Source organism: Bacillus rossius, chromosome 18 (genome assembly GCF_032445375.1).
Source record: "Bacillus rossius redtenbacheri isolate Brsri chromosome 18, Brsri_v3, whole genome shotgun sequence".
NCBI lineage: Eukaryota > Metazoa > Arthropoda > Insecta > Phasmatodea > Bacillidae > Bacillus > Bacillus rossius.
In genome coordinates, this window is record NC_086345.1 from 29,821,368 (window position 1) to 29,846,660 (window position 25,293).

Consider the following 25,293-nt stretch of genomic DNA (forward strand, 5'->3'; position numbering starts at 1 on the left):
GTTCTCCAGGATCAGTAGACAGGGGACATAGGGGTCTGGAGTTTAATACAGCTGAGATCTGAGCAAACAGGGTGGCTAATTCTTCGAAGGTATGAGTTGTCTCACCTACCACTCACTTCAGGTGCTGTTTCACAGACTTGATGCCAGCTTCCCATAGCCCACCAAAGTTGGGAATGAGAGGGGGGTTGAAATGCCGTTCTATGTTATTGGCTGCCATATAGGCCTGAACATGAGGATCCTTTTCGGCCTGGAACAGCTGGCGGTAGGAATCCTGAATATGGTGATGAGCAGCAACAAAATTGGTACCGTTGTCACTGTAGACATGTGAGGGCAATCCTCGTAGTCCAGTAAATCATTTGAATGCGGCTAGGAAGGCGCCAGCAGTCAGATCGGTTACCAATTCCAGATGTACTGCTCGAGTCGACATGCAGACAAAAAGACATAAGTACATCTTGTAAGCTTGGCTTTTGCGCAGTCGCATAGGCTTAGCTAAGAAGGGTCCGCCAAAATCAATGCCCACGTGGAGAAATGCACGGATGTTGGAAAGACGAGACGATGGCAAGGTGTTCATAATTGGTTGTGTTGCAGAGGGCCGAACCTTGAAACATGAAATGCACTGATGAAGTCGCTGTCGGACCAAGTTTCGAGCTCCCAATATCCAAAACTCCCGTTGGATCAAACTGTGTGTCGTTAAGGGGCCTGTATGTAAATAGGTGGAGTGGTAATGATCTACAATCAAGGTGGATAAATGGCATTTTCTAGGTAACAGGATAGCCTTTAACGAGACAGGAGCATTATGTAACCAGCCGCCAACACTGAACACACCCTGGGAATCCAAAAATGGTGCTAGAGGTCAAAGAGGTTTAGAGCATGGCACACCCTTACGAACCCTGTCAAGATCATTCTGAAAGTGGACCTTTTGAATGTGTCTGACCCAAAATAGGAGAGCTGCCTGAAGTTCTACATTTGTCAGTGAGCCAGTACATACAGACTTTTATAGCCAACCAAGTTTAGCTCTCAACACCCAGACTGTGACTCGTTTCAATTGTGACAGTGAGGAATACTTCTTCAGTGGTATAGCTGGATCCTCTGGTACTTGCTGCAACGTCAAACACTCCGGTTGGATTTTCTTAAGCTCTGTTGTATCTTCAACACTGACCATGGGTGCTTTTGTTGGCCAGTCAGCTAGTGGTTCTGTCAACCAAGCTGGGCCAGAAAACTACAGTTGGTTGGTTACCAAGGCTTGTGAACTGACTCCCCTTGAATTTCAGAAACTCTATTAGCCACAAATGTTTTCAATTTGTATGGGGGCATGCGGAGCCAGTTCAACACAACGGTGGAGTTAGACCAAGCAAACATAGAACATGTACCAAGCGACGTTTGGTAGAGCTTGTGAACATACTGCCACAAGCGAGACAGTAGTAGAGCGGCATACAGTTCCAGTCTTGGAATGGACACTGTCTTGAGTGGTGCAACCTTTGTTTTAGCAACTAGCAAATGAACAGTAACTGTGTTCCAGGTCCAATGCAGCGACAGCAGCATAGGCAGTTAAGGAAGCATCACAGAATCCATGAAGTTGAATGTTGGATGCAGAACTGACCTGCAGATGAGAAATTTTAACTTGGGCAACACACGACAGGTCGGACATGTATCGCTGCCATCGTTCTGCTATATCGGCCGGGACTGGGTCATCCCATGATAACCCAGGTGTCCACAATTGCTGCAATGTCACCTTGACCAGGATTGTGACAGGGGCCAACCAGCTGGGTCATAGATGCGAGCAATAGCTGATAACATGTTTCGCTTTGTAGGAGGTCCATGTTTTGTAGGCATAGTGACATTGTAGCTGAAGGAATCTGTCTTGGGACACCACTGAAGACCCAATATCTTCACGGAGGGACATACTCCATCACTGAAACTTCAGTTAATACGGATGGATGATTAGAAGCCCACTTGTGTAAGCTAAACCCCCATTTCTTCAGTAAGGAAACCAATTCAACTGAATTGCTTCTTGAAGTGTTGATGCACCATTTACAATATCATCAATGTAAGTAAGCCTTAGCTGCCAATGGAGAGTCGTTACCTTCATCCGCTTCCAACTGTTGTAACACGCGGAGTGCCTGGTAAGGAGATGATGTCAGCACCATATGTAACAGTGTTCAGTTGATAGATCTGAGGTGGGTCACTAGAAGTTGATTGCCATAAAATACACTGGTACGGTCTGTCATCAGGGTGAATTAAAATCTGCCTATACATTTTTACGATATCAACGGTCAGAACAATAGGGAATAGCCTAAATCCCAGAATAACATCAAGGATATCCTTTTGCAACTTAGGGCCTGACAGGAGAGCATCATTGAGCGAATTACCTCTGATGGATTTGGCAGATGCATCAAACACAACTCGAACCTTTGTTGTGGTACTAGCTTCTTTTATCACAGCATGATGAGGAATTACATACTTTGGGGTCACCAAATTGTTCTCATCATGATTTGATAACGTACAAGTCATGTGTCCAAGTGCAACATAATCTTTCATGAAGGATCTATATTGATCTTGCAGGTCTAGGTCCTTTTGTAGTTTTGATTAGACTGTTTTAAGGCGAGTCAAGGCATGTCTCTGAGACTCCCCTAATGGTATTAGCGGATTGCGAAAGGGGAGTCTAAGCATGTAGCGGCCAACTGTAGTTCGAGTGTGCTGACGAAAAATATCTTCACATATGAAGTCTTCTGCAGAGATAGGGCACTTGTTAGGAACTTCTTCAATTTCCTAAAATTGTTTAAGAGTTGCGTCCAGAGATGAGTCAGTTATTACAAGACAGGATGACAACTCAGTAGAACTGCTCTCGCAACCAGCACGCCCAGTGATGACCCATCCAAACAAGGAATGAAAAGCACTAGGGTTACCCGGTAGGCGAGATCCAGTCAGCACTTCCGCCACAAGATCAGCTGCCAGCAACATGTCAATAGGTCCTGGTACTGCAAACCTGGATCTGCAAGTGTGAGGCCTTGCAAATGATTTAACTGTGTAGTGCAAATGGGTACCGATGGATGTGCATGGGTAATGGTGGTTAGGATGATTGCCTCAATAATAAACAATACGTCATCTTTACCTACTGGCTTGATTTCACACACTGTTAGACCCTTATTGTTCGGAATGGATTTACCAACGCCAGACACTGATACCGATGAGCGATTGCTTATTTTTACACCAATTTTTTGCACCGCTTGCTTATTTTTACACTGCTTTTGTCGTTTTTTTACACCGAAATGAGCCAGTTTTATTTACCATTTTCTGGGGTCCCTACCGATGACTGCTGTCGTGGGAGACCCAAGCGCTTGAAACATGACTCAGTGATGAAAGAGGTCTGCGAAGCTTCATCTAATAATACTTGCACAGGCTGCAAGTTACCAGATGCATCACGTACATGCACAATAGCAGTTTTAGTATTGTGGTTGCTACCCGACTGGTAGTAGGTGGATTTACTTCTGCTGCACACATTGATACCTGCACATTAGATTCCGATGCGGTAGGTTCGTCCCACTGTGTCGTTTCTGAACATTGGTTTGAAAAGTGAAGTTAGTGTATGACACTGCTGACATGAATACCTACTTAGAATTGCACCTGCCACTGCTGTGATGTGGTCTCAAACAATTGAAACAGAGCGTATTTGTTTTCACCCATTCCACTCTCTCTGCAACAGATTTTGAAAAAATGTGTGACACCCCTCCCTCTTCATTGTACATTTCCAGTTAACTGGCACCCACACAATTAAAGTGTCTTAACAGGTGTTTATGATGCAACTGTAACAAATCATTGTTTTTGCTTAAATTTCCCACCCTTCCAACTTAACATTCCTAGAAAAAAACTACAGCCATCATTGTCTCTCTTTACTGTACCAACCTCATTGTAAGGTGAGAGCAAGTTTTTATAGGAGCTGACAAAGAGTGAACTGCCTCCTCTTCTCTCTCCACAGCAAAGGAATTGGGAAAAAGAAAAACACACAAAAGGGTATAAAAAATTAGCAGTATTCTCCTTTGTCTTACTGTTAGGTAGTGCAGTAATTGGACGAGTAAGGGGGAAGACAATTGGGCTGTCTCTCACCCTCCAGTAGTGAACTGACGAAGACAAAGAATCAACACCAGTGTTGTATTTCTTAAGGCCAATACGCTAAGACACTGAACACAAAGACTTCTCTTGTATCCATGGAACTTTAGCGAAGGCAGATATGTATGGAGCAACAACTACAGTGAAAGTGTTAAGAATTAAATTTGGACTCATAAACAAGGCCGACACTTGATGGCAAATACGGTAATTCTTTTTGGACGAGACTTTTAAGCAAGAATTTCAAATCACCAAGCAAATAAACCAAGGGCGCAACGACAGGATGAAACCTTGAAGTGGGGGCAAACGGGGACAAAGAAAGTGCTGTGGAATCAATTTTTAGATAATAAAACTGCTTAAATTGCGCTATTTTCCACCTTGAAATACAAATTTTTCCCAGGGGAGGACCCCCGGACCCCCCCGCTTCAATAGGAGGGATCGATGATTCTTTATAAAAAGGAATATTGCCCACCCCCCACCCCCCCTTTTGGAAATTTAGTTGTTGCGACCCTGAAGTAAACCTTATGGAATAAAAGCCTACACAAACTAAATCAAAAGTTTTAAAAACAATACTTTCTGGAAGAAAACAACTCTTTGTGAGTAGGAGCTCACTGCCGAGCAAATAATACTTGTCGATGCATGATTGAGTTTACAAGTTTTATTTGGTGACGAGAGACAGGGTTCGGGCGGGTGTCGCCGCTAGGACGCCTGCGGGCGCATGCAGGCGGCCGTGTAGTGCAGCAGTTGCACGTCCTGCAGCAGCTGCGTGAGGCGGTCGTAGTGGCGCTGCGTGTAGGGCAGCACTTCCTCGAGCCAACCGGCCGCCACCAGCCGGCCCCCCACCACCTCGTCCAGCAGCGCCGACACCACCAGCTGCCGCACGCCACACGCCACACCTCTCATCATGCGCTAGAACAACAATACCTATGCACACATCTGAAAGGAGCAGAGAGTAAAGCCCGCCGCACACGGTTCAATATTTTCAAACTAGTTTGCTTACTAGAATGCTCACTGGTTTCTGTACTGTGTGGGCTACAAGCTGAAACACTAGGCGCGCTACAAGTTTCTGCTGCACACGATTCTAGCTGCCTTACTAGTTTTTGTTAAGAGAATATTCTCCACAACAAATTTTTATTATGATAATTCACATTTTTTACTGCATACAAACAAGGCTCTTCTTTGTATGCATTTATTAAAACGAGGAGTTGGTCAATATTCCACTTATTTTCGTCCGTGTTTTTCACGACATGCGCGCATAAAAGTGTAAACAACCCCTCGTGCTGTTTTCGTGAGTTCTGATTGGCCACTCCTTAAATATTGGAACACAGCAAGCAACGAAAATAGGACGCAGTCTATTACACAAAACCAGTAACCCAGCTAGTACAGCTACTAGTATCCAGTTTGAATTTGAGTGAAGAAACTAGTAGTAGTAGTAGTAGTAGAGCCAGTACGACTCCTAGCTTACAATATTGTAAGGAATATTGTACAGTGTGCGGCGAGCTTAAGGCAGTTCCGCACCATGTTTTGTCTCGCGTTCTCAACTCGGCAGATACCGTGGGGGCAGCCACTAGAGGATGCAATGAGTATGCCCGTACGAAGCTTCCACTAAGCGAATCAATTAAATTTCTTTTTAATACTACTCGATTTGACTTCACCAGATTTGCTGTTCGTTATTATATGAAACTTCGGGTGTGATGCAAAGCTTTAAAACATTGGACGCCTACAATTCACTCATTAAAATATTCAGTTTTTTTTTGTATTGAATATACCTACGTTTTGCTCGAATAAAGTTGGTTAATTGTAAAAAAATCAAGAGGTGGCACTTTAGTTTGCTTTTATAAATGCTCAATAATAATAAATATGCCTGCTAAAATAATAATTTTTATAGAATGATGTGAAACATAGGGTCCACTTGATTAATCACTTAATCATTTCAAACATCAGAAACTTTAAATTAATTTTATATATATATATATTTTAACTTAAATCCTGTATTCTGTAAAATGAGTGCAATCTGATTAGACTTTGCAAATGTTTTAAACATTCTATTTGATATTGGCTTAGTTGCACGGGCCTAGTGTCGACTGTGGCCCTGTGCGCGGTCTCTGCGACATCCCTGGAGGACACTCCCAGCTCCGGCACGCACCTGCGCGGGGTAGCAGCTCCGGCTGTTGGTGTTCCACACGGACGCACACTTGAGCAGCGCCTGCTTCTGGGCATCGTCCAGCTGCCGGAGCGAGTCTGCCAGCCCCGCGTCGCCCCGGCGCACCACGTCTGCAACACAGGCCCTGTCTGCACGACTCCACACATGCCTGGCACCACTCTAAAACAGCCCCTCGAAGTAACGCTGTTCGATTAGCGCTGTTTTGAAATAACTACGCCAATTAATTAGGGCATGATTTGAAGTAGCGCGGTCATATATTCGAAGTAGCACTCTTTCTCGTCCACATAATTTATTTTATTTTCATACGTGCACAATGTAACAAACAAAATGCTACAAATTAAAAATAAGACGGAACTTGTGCAACATAAACATCATGTAATAGTTATTCGCTCCCATCGCATATTTTTAAAGCCTAATTAAAATTGCACACTAAATAATATTTCGTAAATACATTTTCCGATGCCTACGTGTGTGTTTAGCTAATGTTTATACATACTACGCCGTCTTGCAACTCAGTAGCAGCTCTAGTGGGAAATACTGGAAGCTTTCGAGGCTAGTTCACATCTTGCATGACAGGCTGCGCTGACTCCTAGTCGTGAGTACACGAAGTTACTCTTTTTTAGAATCGATTTCAATATAAACTAATTACTGAACCTTTAAGATAGCATTTTGTTAATAGAAAACGTAAAATTTATTCTTCTCTATTCTTAAACATTCAAACAGAGCTTATATGTTAAAAATACTATTATTTTTAACTAACTAAAAAATGTGACGTATACACGTGCTTCATAAGGAAATATGAGGTTAGTAGGCTATGTACAGTTCAATTATGCCGCCTGTGATTTAAATATAGAATTATTTTAGGTTATTTGAACTTTAAATGCAATTTATACATTTATATTTTTCTTAAATTGTATTTAAATGTGTTAACACTATGTAAATACGTACATTTAAACGAAATAAATGTCATATAAAGAATAGTAAACAAATGGATTTCATTGGCTGGAGAACCAATTATTATGAATAACATGCACTCTTATGGCAAAAACGTATTTGATTAGCGCTGTTTTGATTAGCGCTCTATTTTCCTGGAACGAATTAGAGCGTTACTTTGAGGGGCTGGTGTACTCACAGATACTCTCCAACACAAGAAAACTCATCGAGTAAAACACATATGCACCATAAATTTTAAACTTGAAACAAATGTAGTGCAAAGTTACCAAAATATTTTTTTTTATTAAAATTGTTGAATATTATAATACAGAATTTTATTTATTGGCAAACATTATTAGTTCAAAATTATTTTTAGTGTAGGTACTATATTAGCTTTGAAAAAACTTAAAGACTTAATAAAAAGGGTAAAAATAATGTATGTAATAACAGCTTAAGTGTTATTTATTTCTTTCAAATTATTATGCAGGAATTGCTTTAAGTAAGATTTTCTTAAGAGGGTTTTTCATTACTACATTTTTTGAAGACTAAAAAAATTTTTTATTTTGTCAAGCAGCAATTTTAAAACGATTAATTGACAATAAAGTGTTGGCATGTTGACTAGCTCTGAGGAGCTGCGAGGCGGTGCAGCAGTTACCCTGGACTAGACGCAGCACGAGGCGCGGGCGGTCCAGGGACAGGGCGAGGCGCAGGGCCGCCAACAGCTGGTCCCCCTGCACCAGGTTCGCCAACTGCTGCTCCTGCAGCAGCCGTCGCTGCGCGTCCTCGCGCTCCGCCTGCTGCCTCTGCGCGGTGACGTCACGCCACAGCACGAGGAGGGAGTCCGCGCCGCCCGTCAGCAGCGCCGCGCCGTCCCCCGACACTGCCGCGCCGCACGGACCAGACTACGTTACCAGCTTGCAGTTTACACACTTCAGTCAGGGGCTTCATACCATCGTGAGGCCAATAGACTTGATAACCAGCGACGAGATTATATGTTAAAATTGTGATAAAACTGACATAAGTTCTTGATGTAACGGAATTTTGTATTTAATGCGACTGTATTAAATATTTTTTTTTAAAAAACTTGTAACAAAATTTTTTTTATGTAAAGTACATATAAGACAAGTTGTGCATAAATTTCAAAATTAGAGGTAACACAAATTTTCTGAAAATTAAGTTTAATAATTGAAAAGATTTTTAGTTACCAACACAAAGCCCTAACGCAACTTAAATAATTAAATTGAACAAGTTACCTATCAAAACTAATAAAATGGACAAATCTCAATTAATTAAAAAAATATATATATTAAAAAGACCCAATTAATAAAAAATGCCAATTAATCACGAAAACCTCCTACAAATTGGGCAAAAATTCATACTCATAGAACAAAAATACGAAAACTTGCCATTCTAAAATTTTGGAAAAGGGGAAGAATCGACCATCTTTGATTCTAAAACAATTCGAATTTGAACTCCTGTGTTCCACTGGAACCGAAAGAAAGCAGCTGACTCCCCCAACACTAGTCCCGCGGCACGGGGCACAGAACGCTCCGGGGCGGACTCCCGGCAGTCGCGACAGGAGCTTCCCGCGAGCGGGGAACGTCACAGCTGCTGCCACAAGCTCCGTGACGTGGACAGGACACAAGCACCGGGTTACTGACCCCGTCACATTCGCGCACAACAGCACCCTCGCTTCAAGGTTCGTACACTCCCAACATCTTCTTATCTCATGTTCTGACATTTGCGACATATTCACTATCTGTGCATAGTCGCCCGAGCGGGTGACGCGGGGGATAGGACACACCTGCCAGGGCCCAGACGCGGTCACTGTGCCGTTCCAGCGTGCACACGCACTCGCTCGTCTTCACGCTCCACGCCTTGACCAGGCCGTCAGCGGCCGCCGTCACCAGCTGCATCCCGCGCGTCACGAACTCCCCACGCAGCACGGACGACTCGTGGCCCTCCAGCGTCTGCGAGCACGGCCCACACTCGCACACTCCGCTGACCGGTGCACAACAGCTCCGTGCCCTCAAAACAGGCCAACATACTGGCGCTGCGAGACAATACAAGAATATCTGAAATGTAAGTACCTATGTAGTTATAAATAAAGAGACAAGATTTGATGGTTTTATTTTCAGTCCAATTTCATTATTTTTTTTTAATTTCGGTTCTATTGTTTACTTTTTTTATAAAAGCTGTTTTGTAATACTTAATCCAATGACAATAGTGTAAAAATTTATAAGCTGCATTTTTACGAGAAAATAATTTGTAATAAATTGGTCTACAAAAGATGCATTCTCAACAATAAAAATAAATAAGCAAACAATAAATTGTGGTTTACAAGTGATCAATAAGAGACGCACCATAATGAAAATTAATGTCACTTTCCTGGTCCTTGCAATTTGGTACAAAGTTTTTTTTTAATGGCATTCTTTTAATTTAAAAAAAATTAAATATTTTTTTTTAATGTTTTATTTGTTAGTTCCAAAATATAACATTTATTTTCATGCTATCACAATCCACCATATAATCTTGACCCTAGTTATAAAGTATGTATTTTTAATCCGCAAAAGAAAAAGGTTTTTATTTTTCTTAGTCTAACGGCTTAATCTCCCACGCCACGTTCAAATTTTTTTTTCATTTCCTTATCATAAATATTATTTAAAAGCTATTTCTGTAAATCTGTACATGATAACTCTAGTACCTTCACAGTTTTTTTTAAATACTATAAATTTTTTTTATAAATACGTATTAAGTATAAAGGAATACTGAAAAAGAAAGTAACTTAATACATACTACACAGTTAAAAAAATATAGCTGTAAGCTACCACTATAACAAAATAAGCATATTAATAAAGATATCACTAAAATAAAGCCAATAGTTTTGTATGGTGGTAGCTTGTATAAAGGCTAATTGAACAAAGATGGTGCCTTTAGTATTCAAACATATATATATATATATATATATATCTTTTTTTTATAGTGCCGCAAAATTTAAATATATATATATATATATATATATATATATATATATATATATATTTTTTTTAAATTTTGCGGCACTATAAAAAAAAGATTGCAACCTCTGTCTCACTAGCAGACGACAAAGTTCTTGTGAGCCTCTGGTGTTTGAATTCACCATTGCTACACAATACGGCTGCATTCTGCAAATGACTTTTTTTTTAGAAATTTTTAAATTAGGCGGCACTATAAAAAACCATTGGCGGCCTCTGACTCCCTAGCGAAAGACAGTATTTTTTTAAACTTGCAGCCTCCAAACATTATAGTATATATTCCGTATTTAATTCTCTCTCTCCCAACAGCCACCCTGGTCTATTGGCCAGCGTTGCGGGCTACCGATTCACACCCCCTGGTTAGAGGCGTGCCTGCCGAAATACAGATTTTTGTTCTTAAAAATAACACCAGTTCATCACACCAGCATTCCCACGTTTCGAAAATATGAACCAAGATGGTCGCCGCCAGCCGTGATGTCAACAGCAGACACCATGTGACAACCACTTGAGGAACCTCCATGTGGCCATGTGGCACGCCCCCTCGCAGACATTTGGTGCCACGCCCACCTCTGGAGCCCTGAAGCACTGTTGCTTTGTTTACGTTGGTCCAAGAACTCTCTCACTACCCCGAATCACAGTACCATTATACATGGCTTTTTTTTTATTGTACGAGGTTATATATAGGACACATTAATTAGTTAATCACTTAATCAGTTAAAACATTTGAAACGTTAAACAATTTTTTTTTTGTTTTACTTTAATCCTGTATTTTGAAAAATAAGTGGTGTTACAAGAACAATATTTGGATTTGGATTTGACTATGCCGAATACTTTAACACATTCAATTTGAAATTTGCTTTGCATCAAATAACTAGCATCCACGCAAGCCTACCTTGAATAAAAGTAATAAAAAGAAAATTAAATAAAAAGTAAATCAAGAATAAAATGAGTGTGACTCATTCACAGCGAGGTAATTAGAAACTAGCAAGGATATTGGGGCAGACTGCAAAGAAGCGTCCTAGCGTCCGTGGCGTGGGTCCCACAATCAGGGCATCTGGACCTCAGTTTCTCCGCGCTCTGTGGCAAGTTGTCTCCTCCGACGTAATGCTGGTGTTGTACCTCCTTACACAAACACAATGTTGATACTGCACGCATCTCCAGCGGTCTGTCCGATCTTAGTCGATGACAACCCCAGGTCGTCCAAAAAAGACCTAGTATCCGTCCAGTGTCCTTCTCCAGCGAACAGCTGGTCTCGGACCAAGACAGCTCTTCATTGCAAACAAATGACATGTGATTCTCCCTACACAGCAAGTGTATGTCCTTTATTAATTTATTTTATTATAATAAGCTGCATGGATACAGTAACCCTGTATTGTCTAGTGACCCAGAACAATGCAGCAGTTGTCAGCTTGCTTGTTTGCTTGCTTGGTTGTTCGGTTCATGCCAAAGTCAAAAGCAGCAGGTTTCAGGAGGAGCTTCAACCTCCTTTATTTCCAGCATGTGAACTTCCGTCCAGACAGAGATGAACCACATCCCTTTGATGTGAAAAAGGGCATAAAAGTTCCTACATGTTGAAGAGGATTATACAGAGCTTACACGCTAATGTGAACATGAATGTGGATGAAGTTCGGGTGGATACCCAACTTAAGCATATCCTGGGGTTCATGAGTACCTACTAGTTGCAGGACGACAGACAACACAGTGAGATGGAATTAGAGAATTAGTTTTACCCTGAACATTCAAACGTTAAAGGGCCCGCCTCGTCAGGGGTGTATGTGTGTTAGTGAGGCGGGATGATAAGTGCGACGCTCGATGGTATTTCTAGCACGGTATCGCTTCTAAGCGCAAGGCTCTGAATTGACGCGTAGTCTTTTCGTCGTCACAGGATAACTGTGAAATTTGAGCGGTGACCGCAACATTATATGGCCGATAAATGAAGATAAAGGTGTAATGCAAGTCCCTTAAGTGCTTTTCATAATCCGTACTGGTTGTTTTACGCCTAAAAATTACTCTCAAAACATGCGTTTAAACCATTTTTAACTCTTCTAGAAATACAGTTTAAAAACATGATCCAAAATTAAAAGTACTTTTCGGGCCTCAGCGAGCTCTTAAATGCTTTTCGTAGACATGCCCCACTCGGATAACTCGAGTAGTTTTGAAATCGCGTTGTTTTTCCTGAAGCTCTGCGCACCGTGTGTGTGCCCGGGTGGGCGGGCCCCTCAAGGCTGCCCACTCGAGCCCCGCTCGCCCGACGCACCTTGATGCAGGCCAGGTCCTCGATGCTCCACAGCCGGGCGCTGCAGTCCGCGGAGGTGGTCAGCAGCACCTTGTCGACGGGCGAGAAGCGCGCGCTCCACACGCCGCGCCGGTGCCCGCGCAGCACGCCCACCAGAGACAGGTCCGCGGCCGCCCACAGCTGCGACACGAGCGGCGTCCGACACGGGGGAACAGAGCTGGCGGGAACGACAGCAAGCGACCGGGGGCGAGCTCACTGACTAGGGATGCGCGAGTACCCGATATTTTCGGGTACGGTCCGAATCCACAACTACCCGAACCCGGAATCGTACTTACATGGATTTGAACAGAATTACGAATATTTACAAAAGTTATAAATTAAATTAATACAGCTCAAAAACACTAGCAGTCAAAAATAATATTAGGCTACTATTACGTAAGTATTTATAACATGATGTATCAACGAAAGATATGTAAATTAAATAATTATTAACACAGTGACATTAAAAGAATTTCGAGATTTCGAGAGCTTAAACTATAATTACGAATTTCGTCGTATAGCAAACTATAAACTAAAAACAATTACATACCTACAAGAAAAAAAGTCTTGGCTATTTATTGGAGAAAAAATTGTTTCGTTTGTTGAAACATTTATAAAACTGAGATTTCCCTGTGGGGTTGCAGTTTATTACGATTGAGTTCGAGAATCGAATATGTTTAGGTTTTCATATTTAAAAGTGTTTACTATTAATTAAGTTTACATAATTATAAACATTTCAATCTCAGTGTAATAAATAACTGCCAGTAGTTACAGTTAGAAAAAAGAGAACACACATTATTTTTAAATTAATCAGTTATTTTTAATTATTCTGTGCTTAATGTTCGGAATCGTATTCGTATCTCAAATATTGCCAGGGATTGGAACGGAACTGAAGGTCAAGGATTCGCACATCGCTATCACTGACCTTGGCGGTCCTGTCCTGGGAGGCGGTCGCCAGCAGCTGGTCGTTGGGCGACACGCACACGCAGTTGATGTCCTTGTCGTGGGCTCGCTGCGTGGCTCGTACCACCAGCGTCTGCTCCTCCCCTGCAACAGTCGCCAGTCGCGCCACTGCCCGGCCGGCCGTGAGCCCGGGGGGCGAGCTAGCCGGGTGTGAGCCGCGAGCCGCGAGCCGCACCCGTGCGCCAACACTCCCTGGCCGTCAGCAGCAGGACATCTTTCAATACGTTGTCACAAGCACAACTGCGGCATCCAGATTGACGTCTCTTAAAACACTTAAAAAATTAATAATAAAATTAATTTAGAGCTGTTTTATATAAAACTAACAGATAATATTAAACACAATATCAAAGGATAAAAACTATCTTTCAGTCCAAGTTACCAACTTAACCATATAATACAAAATTAAACACTAAAAAACAAAAAACCTTACAAAAATCCAACAAATAAAAATTACTATTATAAAAAAATATCATAAAAATAATATTGTCTTTCAAAAGTGTAGTTTTACAACTTGGCAGAGAGGTTCAGGATGCTGTCATTAACAGCGTATAAAATTGTTTAAGGGATGAAGTTATTACGTAGTGAGTGTATTTTTTTCAACTAAGCTGTTCCCATCAGATACAAGTTTGTGATTATAATACAACTCCCACGCTTAAGTTTCAGCGGGATTGGTACAAATCACCGCCTCATTTACGGGTACATACGGAATTTAAGCATTGAAAACTTCTATGTTAGGTATTCCTCCAAAGAGCGACTACGCGCTGCGAGCGACGGCCGACCTGGGGCGAGGCGGGCGGGCGCGTCCCACAGCTTCAGGCAGCAGTCCCGGCTCGCGGACACCACGAAGCCCGCCTGCTTCCAGCCCAGCGCCACGCAGCCCACAGACGCCGTGTGCCTGCGCCCCACGGCCAGGCAGCACACGGCCTCCTCCACCAGCCACACGCGCACGCTGTTGTCCTGCGCATGGCACACACGCCAGCTCGAGCAGAACAGTAACACTTATAGCATTAAGAATGGGTAGCAGGGAGCGAAGCGAGACCTTGGCGGAGGAGGCGAGCAGGCGGGGCTCCGCGGGGCTCACGGCCAGCGACAGCACAATGTCCGAATGGCCGCGCAGCAGCCGGCAGCCCATGGCCGCTGCGTCGTACAGCTTGATGTCGGGGCTGTTGGTGGCGACCGCGATGTGCGAGTCCCCGGCGCCCACGAACACCGCGTCCAGCACCTCGTCGCTGAACCCCACCAGCTGCGCACGGACACGCACGGCACTCCTGGACTTTCCTGAAGCTCTGCACTCCGTACGTGTGCCCGGGTGGGCGAGTCTATTACATGCCGATATTGAAGGAGGGAAAAGGGTTGATGGTTGATCGTTAAGCAGTTACAACGACAAGTGCTCAGTTTCTTGGTCTGACGGCGGTGCAGGAGCGCACTGACATACAGACTCAACTCCACCTACCCTTAAAAATAAAATAATAAAAAAATAAATAAATAAATTTAAAAAAAAAACCGCATGGATTTAGTTAGAAATTTTAATGAATAATAATAATCGAATTTGCAGCTATATAAGTTTACGTTGTGTACTTTACCCATGTATTAAATAAAAGAAAATGACATTTCATTGATCGTGTCGCATCACCTAGTCCACCACCGAGCACTCGCAACACAACTGGTCCCCTTTTCCGTCCCGGCTCTAAGTTCCACCAGTCCTCGTCAATACAACCCTAAATGTAATCCCGGTACAACGGAAAGAGTAATAGCCAAAACCTTTCTCGGTAAAATGCAGTTGTGGGAACTTAATTGTGTGTGACCCACTCACACTCAACTTCATTTCAGGCCCTGATCAACAAATGAAAGTAAAGGTTCATCTTGTCCCGTTGTAATACACACAAAATACTTGAAAATTCCTTTTGGTGTGTTTGCTACTGCTACGTTAGTATTCAGTATTTATTTTTTTATAATGTACTGAATATCCTGTTACCAAATATGTATTTACATAATAATTCACCGACGTTTCGGTCGACATTGAAGTCGCCCTCACCAGGGAGCAGTTACCTACTGAGGTTGTTATAAGTCATCCTGCCTGGCGACTGCAATGTCGACCGAGGACCGTGGAAGCCCCGGGCGGGCGGGCCTCACCTGCTTGTGGGCGGCGAAGGAGGGGAGGGCGTGCAGCGCGACGTTGTGATCGGCGGTCACGACCGCCAGCATGGAGAGGGCGGGGCAGTGCAGCAGCTGGGTCACTGCCGGGCCGCCCTCCCGGGGGTCCCCCTGCTGGTACACCTGCCTGCCCGCCTGCACGTCCCACACGCGCACCACGCCTGCACACGGCACCACTCACTCTCTCCAGGGTTCTTCCTCGAACAACGACCCAGTTCAGTACATTGCTGCAGTCGCTTGTGAAGAAGCCCGAATACACCTAACATACGTTTTCATTTTGTTTATTTATTTCTGTATCATTTACTTAATTATTATAACACATCTCAGAAATTTTTGAATGGTGCAACTACTACACCTTTTGGTAGGCTAAGCTTGATAACCACCACTCTACGTACACTTCGCGGCCTGTGTCACAGCTGTTCCCACTTTTTTACATTAGATAATTAGAATAAGTAGGTCCATATACCATATTTACTCCATTCTAAGACCAACTTTTGAAGCTCGTAAGCAAACGAAGCCAGACCACGAAGCGATGCGGGCTGTGGTGGTGATGCACGCACCCTTCTCGCCGGCGACGGCCACCAGCGCACCGCAGGGCTGCTGCACGCCCGGCAGGGACAGCGTGCCGGGCAGCGCCACCGCGCTCTCCAGGCCCTCGTACAGGGGCAGCGTGCGCTCCTTGGTGCCCGCCCCCAGGTCCCACACCACCAGCACCTTGTCCCGACCGCAGCTGCGCACACGGGCACGCTCGCTCACCACCTGCTACCTGCTGCCACCATCTCACGCATGCCACTTAATGATTTGTAATTTTGTTCTCCGCGCTAACCGGGCCTCCACAGAGTACCTGTCACGAAACAAGGCATAAAAATTGTTCTCTTGAAGACCTTGGTTATTGTACACAGCATCGTTAACACTGTTAGATGAAATTTGTAATAAAATATTATGTGCCCGCACATTTTGTGTCTTACTCGTGCTACTAGCCTATCAAGATCCTTGTTATCATCCCAACTATAACAAAGTATAAAACAATGCAATGAAGGCCACTTCCCGACACTAACCAAAGGACTTATGATATATTCATTTTAACTGCTCAGCATCCTACAGCAGATTAGAGACAGGAACACATGCTGTAGTGAAGAATACTGCTGTTATTTTCAGCACACAAAACTGTTGAAAAAAATAAAATTTATTATGTATGACTTACTTTACATGTTTATTGTTATTATATACGGTTCTAACATTTTATATTAGTTTGTGTTAATGTTTGTCATGTTGGTACAGGAAGTGTTTTTTGATCATTAAGGGAAAAGTCGGTTGTATCCTTACAGAACCACGTTGTTTGTTGGCTTTCTCGGCTGTAAAGTCGCCGCCTGAGTATTGGAGTGTTCTATGTCCACTTTTCAGGTTTTTTATGCTATGGACACAAAATTAATATTAGTATTCATTTATACTATATCCACACACGTCTACGCACATAAAAATGTTTGTTCTTAATTTAAGACCAATATTATTTTGTTCTATGTCATGATATTCATAGTTGTTTGAACTTTCAAATGCTTATCTCAGTTCCGACTTCAATGGACATAGAACACTCCAATTCTCAGGCGACGAAGTGCCGGTAATAAAAGTGATGTGTGCTATAAAATAGTTTTACAGGTATGTCTGATCAGAAATGTGTATCTCGGACCAGAGTGTTGTGTCGGGAGCGCAGGTGGACGCACCTGGTGAGCCGCCGGCCGTCAGGGTGCGCCGCCAGGCCGGTGACCGTGCTGAAGTGGCCGGAGAGGCCCAGGGTGTGCTCCCCGGTGACGGCGTCCCAGGCGTGGATCACCAGGTCGTCTGCCGCTGCCAGCACCAGCAGTCTGCCCTCGCAGCGGTGGAACTGCAGCGCGCTGCAACCCGCGACACACTCGCCTTCACCGCGGGGGAGCTGAATTGTTGCCCCTTGGATGGGCAGCCCTTCAGGATGTTTCTGACAGTGGTTAGGTTAGGTTAGGTTAGGTTAGGTTAGGTTAGGTCACTTTACAAACTAACCACTGTCAGAAAAATCCTGAAGGGCTGCCCATCCAAGAGGCAACAATTCAGACAAGCTTTCAAAAACACCACTGTCAGAAAATTCCTGATGGGCTGCCCATACAAGGGGCAAGTTTTCAGTATTATTTAAACTCTTAAAGGAGCGTGTTTTCAAAAATTGGATGGGCTGCCCTTCCAGTCTCTGTAAAATTAACCACTGTCAGAAAAATCCTGAAGGGCTGCCCTTCCAACAGGCAACAATTCAGTCGCCCCTTCACCGCACTATCTCTGCGGCTTGAAAACTTCATAAACCTTTACTTAAAACTAGTGTAAAAATTTTTTTTTGGGTTTCTTATTTCCTACATTATAAATTTGTAAAGAAATTATTTGCTAATTGTTAAATGTTGCATGTTGTTTTTGTTTTGTTGTCTTGTATTTTTGTATTGTTTTTGTTCTGTCTGCATGTATCTGTGTTGTTTGTATCGTGCCTACCACCCAAAGCCATAAGCTGTAGGTAGGCATGCAACAAATATTAAATATATAAATAAAAATTTCATTATGCTCCAAAATGAAAAACACTCAACATTACTATAGTAAAACGCCCTTAAGAAAATACTGGAAAAAAAAAAAAAAAACCAAACAAAATATTCTTCCGCTACGGGTAACAATCTTCTGCTGTCACACTACATTCTGAGTTGATCTATTTAATGATTATAAAAAAGACTCCATAAAATAACTAAAAATTCAAAAACTTTCTTAATGTATACAAAAACTTGTGAATACAATCATTTACTACAAAGAAATCTGAGGGTTCAAAATTTCCTGAAATATTTAACTTGCATTAAAACTCTTTTCCCAAAGTTAAGTAGCGTTCAGTAATTTTTCTAAAATTATTCCGAAAATCTACGGTAGCTGTTATTTAGTGTATCGTCCGCTCCTGGGACAAGTTCTCTTAGTTTCTGAGCCGGGTCTTCATTCATCACTTCTCATTTATTTTGACTAAATTACATAAATGAACATAAACACAAGAGCAAAAAAAAATTGATGTTACATTTTACATATTTTAATGTAACTAGCACAAAACAACATTAAGGCTTACAATTCCTTGGTGGCAATAGTACAAATGTAGTATGTATTAAATTAAACCTTGAAGTGCCTTAGTGCTACTTGCACCCAAGTGCCCGTACCTGACCACGCCCTGCGCCCCGCGCAGGCTGAGGACACACGCCTGGTGCTGCAGGTCCCAGACACGCACACTGGAGTCGCTGCCCCCCGACGCCAGCAGCACGGCGTCCGCGCTCAGAGCGAGACGAGCCACGGGGCCCTTGTGCACGCTGCGCCACGTCTTGTCCAGCCGGGCCTCTGCGCACACCACCACGCTCGTCCGTGCATCCACACATACACAGTGCCACGTCTTGTCCAGCCGTGCCTCTGCAGACATTGGGGAGTGGAAAATGTTGGGTGAAAGTGTGGCTCTGTCAAGAAGAGTAGAGAGAGAAGTAGAGCTCAGTGCTTACCCCCGGGCTTGTGCCTACTGTAGCGGCCATCCTGACACTACTACCGTGAGGCCTAGCAACTGGTGGTACGCATGTCACAAAGCAAATAAATAATATTACAAGATCATGTAGACATTTAAAATGAATGTCATTGACTGAATCGATAATACCAGCAAATGTCTGGACAGCCCTAGTATCTGCCATGGAATCTGATAAGAACAGCATTATGGGAACAAAACGGAAACTCAAAAGGTTGCTTCACCAGCACGTTCATTTCCACGAACACCGCAAAAAACTTGATCACATATTATTCTCACTTAAATGCTGGTGATTATAAATTAATATCATTTTTTATTTTATATAATTTACTTTGTAAAAAAAACATGGCCTCTCCTTGATGAGGTTTTTTTTTTAATTTGCATACATTTTCTGTCACTAGGAATAACTAGCTGACAAGCACTGCACTTTTGGTTTGAGTCTTATTTTCTAAATAGTGATACCTTGTCCAGAACCACACACACTTGCGGGTATATACTACTGTCGACGCACCTCGCCAGTGCCAGAGGCGGAACAGGCCGCTGCGGTGGCTGGCCACAACTATGCTGTCGTCCGGGCTGAGCACGAAGGTGCTGATGGCGTCCACCACCGCCTCCTCGTCGTCTCCGTGCTCTGCGTCGGGGGCATCGCCCAGAGTGGACACCACACGGCCCTCCGCCACCCCCACCACCTGCACCGCCGCGCCGCACTGGCACAGCAGCTCCTGCCCGGTCTGCGACCACTGCAACACGCGTCCTGCCCTCTCGCTGCTTTCGACAGCCGTCGGGACATTTGTTATCCCGTGTTCCATGCTCGAGCAAGGAACAACTGTCCTCAGCCGCGCACGATTCCGACTTGTTACGAGGTCGTTACTTTCGAATGAGAGGCGAAGCAGTGAGACTCAGCACCAACAGAATGAACAAGTGCAGGAGATAAAACAAGCCCGAGATAACCCAACAGCTAACAGCTACTTTCGCAATGTTTTTCTCCGACACAAAGCAAGACGCCTGTGATTTAATACAATTTCTTGGGCGTACACCATTGCTGTTTTGCACTGTTAGTCATGGAAAAAAATTCCAGAACACAAATTAATAAATAAAAATAGAAACATGAACCCATATAGAACAAGCCTAAATCAGCTGATGTCAAACAGATAAACCCTACGATGAACCTATACAGGTGTTATGGACATCACAACGCTGAAAGCACAGACGAACACATTCACACTTAAATATCAGACAGCAAAAGAATTCCCTGGAACTGTTTAGTCATAGGAAACCTAATGCGTTCTTCGGTGTTGTCCATAATATTTGTTTAACTTCATCGTTGTGTTTGTATATTTGCTGCGTTATCCAGGTTTTGTTGCCTGCCTGGATTCACTGTTAACGAAACTGTTCGTCTGGGCTGTAATTATTTTTTTTATTCATGTATGTCTCAGTGGACGGTATGTTTGGGACTTTTCTGTTAATGGTAGGGATATTTGTTACAAACAATGTGTGAGTGGTCACACTGGCCGGAAGTAGAAAAAAGTTATGAACAGTGTATGAAGATGGCTGACAAATAGTGGTTGTACCTACCTTCATTGAACAGTTGTCAGCAACCTTTAAAACTTAAACTAACCAAGACTTATAATTTATACATAATCATCACATAAAAAATGTAAAAAAAAATTACAATCCTTTAATTAAATTACAAATAGTTAGAAAGTCAAATAAATTTATGTTATGTAATGTATGTTGTATTTTTGTTTAGTGAAGTCAAGTTAGCATGTAGTTGTCATGGTTTCTATAAACGTGTTATGTTTTCCCCTTCTCAAAAAAAAAAAAAAGGGGGGGGGGGGGGGGGAGGTTGTCTGTAAAGTCGGTTTACGGACAATAATTTTACGTGATAACGTCAAAAGAAAACATTGATGAAAAATTGCATACTTTTAATTTTTCAAATATTATTTACAGTTTTTGCAAATTTAATTTAAATAATTTGTTTAAATATAATAACGAACAATTAGTTAAAAAAAGCCCGCCTTAACATTGTTCGATATTACAGAAGATTTTCCCGCACGGTGGGTGGCCGGTTCTTGCACGCCCGGCTCAGGCGGAACGTGGCAATTTTCTGTGCGTGCAGCCGGCGTGCATCGATTTATAAGACGTTATAACATCAAAACTACTGGAAAGGTGACCTAGTGGTGCGTGCCACCGGACGTGCTCGGACAGGGGGAGACACGCCCGCCGGCCGCCACTCACCTGGACCACGCCCCCCGTGAAGAACGCTCCGTACTGCGCCGCCACCTCGAAGCTGCAACAAGCACAGACACAGTCAGCTCGGACCTCGCACGGACCACTGCACTTCTTCACTACACCAGGGGCGTAGCCAGGGGGGGTTTTTTGGGCGTCCAAACACCCCCCAAAATATTAATATATATGTGTGTGTGTGTGTGTGTGTGTATGTGTGTATGTGTGTATGTGTGTGTGTGTGTATGTGTGTGTGTGTGTGTGTGTGTATGTGTGTACTTATGACAAAATTTACACTTGTCTAGCTGTTGCAAATGCACTTAGATGAAACTAAGAAAGACCCCTTGAGCCGTTAACCCTTAATATTCAGCAATGAGTTTTCAACAGTGTCTCGTTAAAAATATCATAAAGTCGGGACACAAATTTATGTTATTTAAATCTAATATTTTAATTACGAAAGTGCTTAAATAGCACCAAATTGCACATTAAAATCCCCCCCCTCCCTGGTACGGGGGCAGGGCGTAAGTAAACACCCCCCGAAAAGAAATCCTGGCTACGCCCCTGACTACACTCCGCACGGAGATGAGCCGGCGTGTGGCTAGTATGCAGGGTCGGCAGCGGTGGGCCCAGCCCGCGGGGGTTTTTTTTTTGATAAAACCCACTTGAAAAATCCTGGGCAGGTTTTATTGAAGTGGGTTTTTTGTTAATTTCAAAATAAAAGTACGATAACATTTATACCTAATTGAAGTATTTTGTGCACAAACACTTGAGGCTTTTTATTGCCTATGGAAGCTATACATGGTTACCAATTAGTCTGTTTATGTAAATAAAAAAAATCTTCCTGTTTTTAATGGGTTTTTCATTTACCTCTGAAATAACAATATTAATGGAAACTTTATTTTTAAACCACACGAACGAAAGGAAATATAAGATGACTGACGACAGATGAGTCTGGCAACCTGGAGTGTTATCGGTGACTCATACACATCTCCACTCCAACCTAAGTCATCATTGTGTGATCAAATTTCTAGGTTTAGTTACAATATTGATTTCAAAGTAGAACATTGTGTGATTGTGTGAGTATATTCTTTTAAGTTTTTTGATCAACAAATAATTGACTATAAAAATTAAAAAAAAAAAAAAACATATTAGTATTTGAAGTTCAGTTAAAAACTCTTAAATTACATAATTTTGCTAATAAAAATTATGGTGCAACTACAAAGTATGATACAATGTATGTGTAAAACACTACTTGTCAACACGTAAAAAAAAATCAAAAAATTCTTTCAATGAAACCCGGGTTTTTTTCAATAAAGCTCGGGTTTTTTCATTAAAACCCTATAAAACCCAGCTGGTTTGGGTTTTTTAAAAAAAGCCCGGATTTTTTCCAACCCTGCTAGTATGGCTCGCTCTTTGAGCACCCCACATGAGCTGCACCATGCTGTGGGCGACTCAAATACTGCAAACCTCCTGTTAAATATTTACAACGGTTGCTTAGGAATTACCACTTTCAGGTGTAGCTATCCTGACCTAAACAACTGTCCACATGATTTCAAAGTATTTTTTATGTAGCTGTACTAACCCAACCAACCGTTCACATTGTTTTTTAAGTATTTTTTTTAAGTTGTTAACCTAATTTAATTGATAATTTTCCCATTTGAACTCAATTCCTCCAAATCATATACACACACTGACCCACAGATGAAAGAAAAAAATGGCAGTGATCGCTTCAATGTATTGTAATGAAATGATTTCTAAGAATCCAGTAAGAATACAAAAATGCTTTTTTCATGATTCATATAGAAACGTATCTAGTGTTCAAAAAAGGTATTTTCAGATTTTTATTTTTACTTTACATAAAAGCCCCTCAGTAAGAATATTACAAATACTATAAAATAAAATGGGCAAATAGTTATGTTGAGTACACTACAAATTTTTTTAATGTTTAATCAACCGTTGAAACGAATTTATGGTATTATTAAATTAAATTAGTGTTTTTGCCTTTTTACATAATGGTGTCCCTATAGTAGATAATTAACTTTCAATGTAGCCTATTTTAAATGAAGCTAACCTAACCCAACAGAATATTCATAATATGCGTCACAGATTTTTTTTTAAAAAATTAACCTTACAATTTGTTAGAATGGTAAACTGCTTGCAGTATTAAGCCCTCTAAAGCAATGATTAAAAAATATAACATGAAGTAAAAAAAAAAAATTGTAATTTTTAATTTTTGAAGTGAAACATATTCTGAGGGGGCTACAATTTTCAAACGTTACAAAAATTCTGATCGCGTGAGGGGAATTGTTCGGTACGTGTTGGGGGAACCGGTAGAGGGGAGTGTCAGCGGCGACGCCACTCCAACGCAGGTGCTAGCGGTCGAATGGGAAGATAATAAAAGTAGGGGGATGGGGGATAAGTATGTAACGTAGCATTCTGTATGATAGTTGTACTGGCGGGAAGGAGAGGTAGAAATGACTGAGCAGTGATACATGTGTTTGTCTACTCCTGTTTTCGGAAAGTCTAACTATTGACACTATTAACTATTATTATTACTATTACTATTACTACTACTACTACTACTACTACTACTACTACTCCACTTGTGATCATACCCGCATCCAAACTATTTTCAATTATTATTTCTTGTTCATTTAAAACATAGCCTACCTACTAATAATTTAACTACATATCTAATAAGTAATAAGTTTCAGTTCTGTAGGGCGTGAACTGAACGCAAACGCTTTTTTTTTCTGTCAGAATCACTCTAAATTAGAAAATTAATAAACATGGGTAAGAATGTCCTAAACAGCAAACACATAAAAACTATAAGCTTTGATTAATTGAAATTTAAATACTTTATACTTACGCTTCTTTAAGTTGTTTCTTTACCGACATAGTTGAGTTTGTAAAAATTATTAATTAATAAAGAATACAGTTATTATAGACTCCCATCCCAAAAACCACACCATATAATACAAATCTTTTTGTGTGCGCAATTATATTTATAAACAAACCAAAGATGAAACGTGACATCTTGCGCTTCGAACACACAAATGATCTACAGAAAATAAAATTTATAAATTCATATCTGACACAACTGGAGACACCATATTGGATTCAACTTTTGAGAGGGGTTTTATATTTTTAATGTATTATGATTACATAGTGTAAAATAAACAATTCAACAGACTGACTTGTGTATTTTAGTTATTATAAAACTTTCTAAACTTAATGTTATTATATTATTTTCTTTTCATAGCATTTTAAAATGCAATAATGAGTTTTATATAGACGACTTCGAGCAGTTACAAACATCTTAATTACAACATAACATTGCACAAGTTTTTTCAGCCATGATAATAATTACAACAGTTCAAAACTGACGAAAACCGTACATTCAAAACTGCCAAACTATCCTTACACAATGCGCTAACGCGTTGGGATCAGACGCTGCCGCTAGAATGCACTTGGCAATGTATGCCCTTTTTTATTTCTTTTCTTTTCTATATTGTCCTTCTTCTATATATTTCGTAAAACTCTTACCAATTAAAATAATTTTTACTACCGTAAAACTACAGACTATTAATCCTTTGAAAATAAATTTATTAAAAAATAATTGTAACTAAAAATTAATTTAAAAAAGTTTATAAAACTTAGAACTTACCTATTTGCTAGAAGTGATATCAGTTTTTTAAACATATGTGATATGAAAGCTCGTACTGTACTGTACTTACCATCAAGGGCTCCGGCAAGGGTGAAGATAGAAAACACATAAAGACGGATGAATTTGTTGGTTTCGTTGGCGAGGAGGGGGGGGGGGGGGGGGGGGTTGGGTGCGGGGAAGGGGGCGGTAGTAGATATCCCCATTTTGAAACCTAAGAATTTAAAAAAACCTATCATTCCAACCACA

General features: G+C 41.7%; 1 protein-coding gene across 1 annotated transcript; it reads right to left on the bottom strand.

Moving 5' to 3' along the window:
* Window positions 1–4,747: 4,747 nt before the first annotated feature.
* Window positions 4,748–24,404, bottom strand: LOC134541272 (transducin beta-like protein 3). The gene is made up of 15 exons (XM_063384577.1): window positions 24,250–24,404; window positions 21,393–21,444; window positions 19,666–19,894; window positions 18,808–18,982; window positions 17,329–17,499; window positions 16,168–16,337; window positions 15,587–15,768; window positions 14,493–14,696; window positions 14,233–14,410; window positions 13,416–13,537; window positions 12,473–12,631; window positions 9,006–9,171; window positions 7,857–8,081; window positions 6,251–6,378; window positions 4,748–4,977 (listed from the first exon to the last, which is right to left on the bottom strand). Exons 1-15 carry the CDS (start codon window positions 24,276–24,278, stop codon window positions 4,804–4,806), a joined length of 2,364 nt encoding a protein of 787 aa, XP_063240647.1. The 5' UTR covers window positions 24,279–24,404; the 3' UTR covers window positions 4,748–4,803.
* Between the last annotated feature and the right edge of the window lie 889 nt (window positions 24,405–25,293).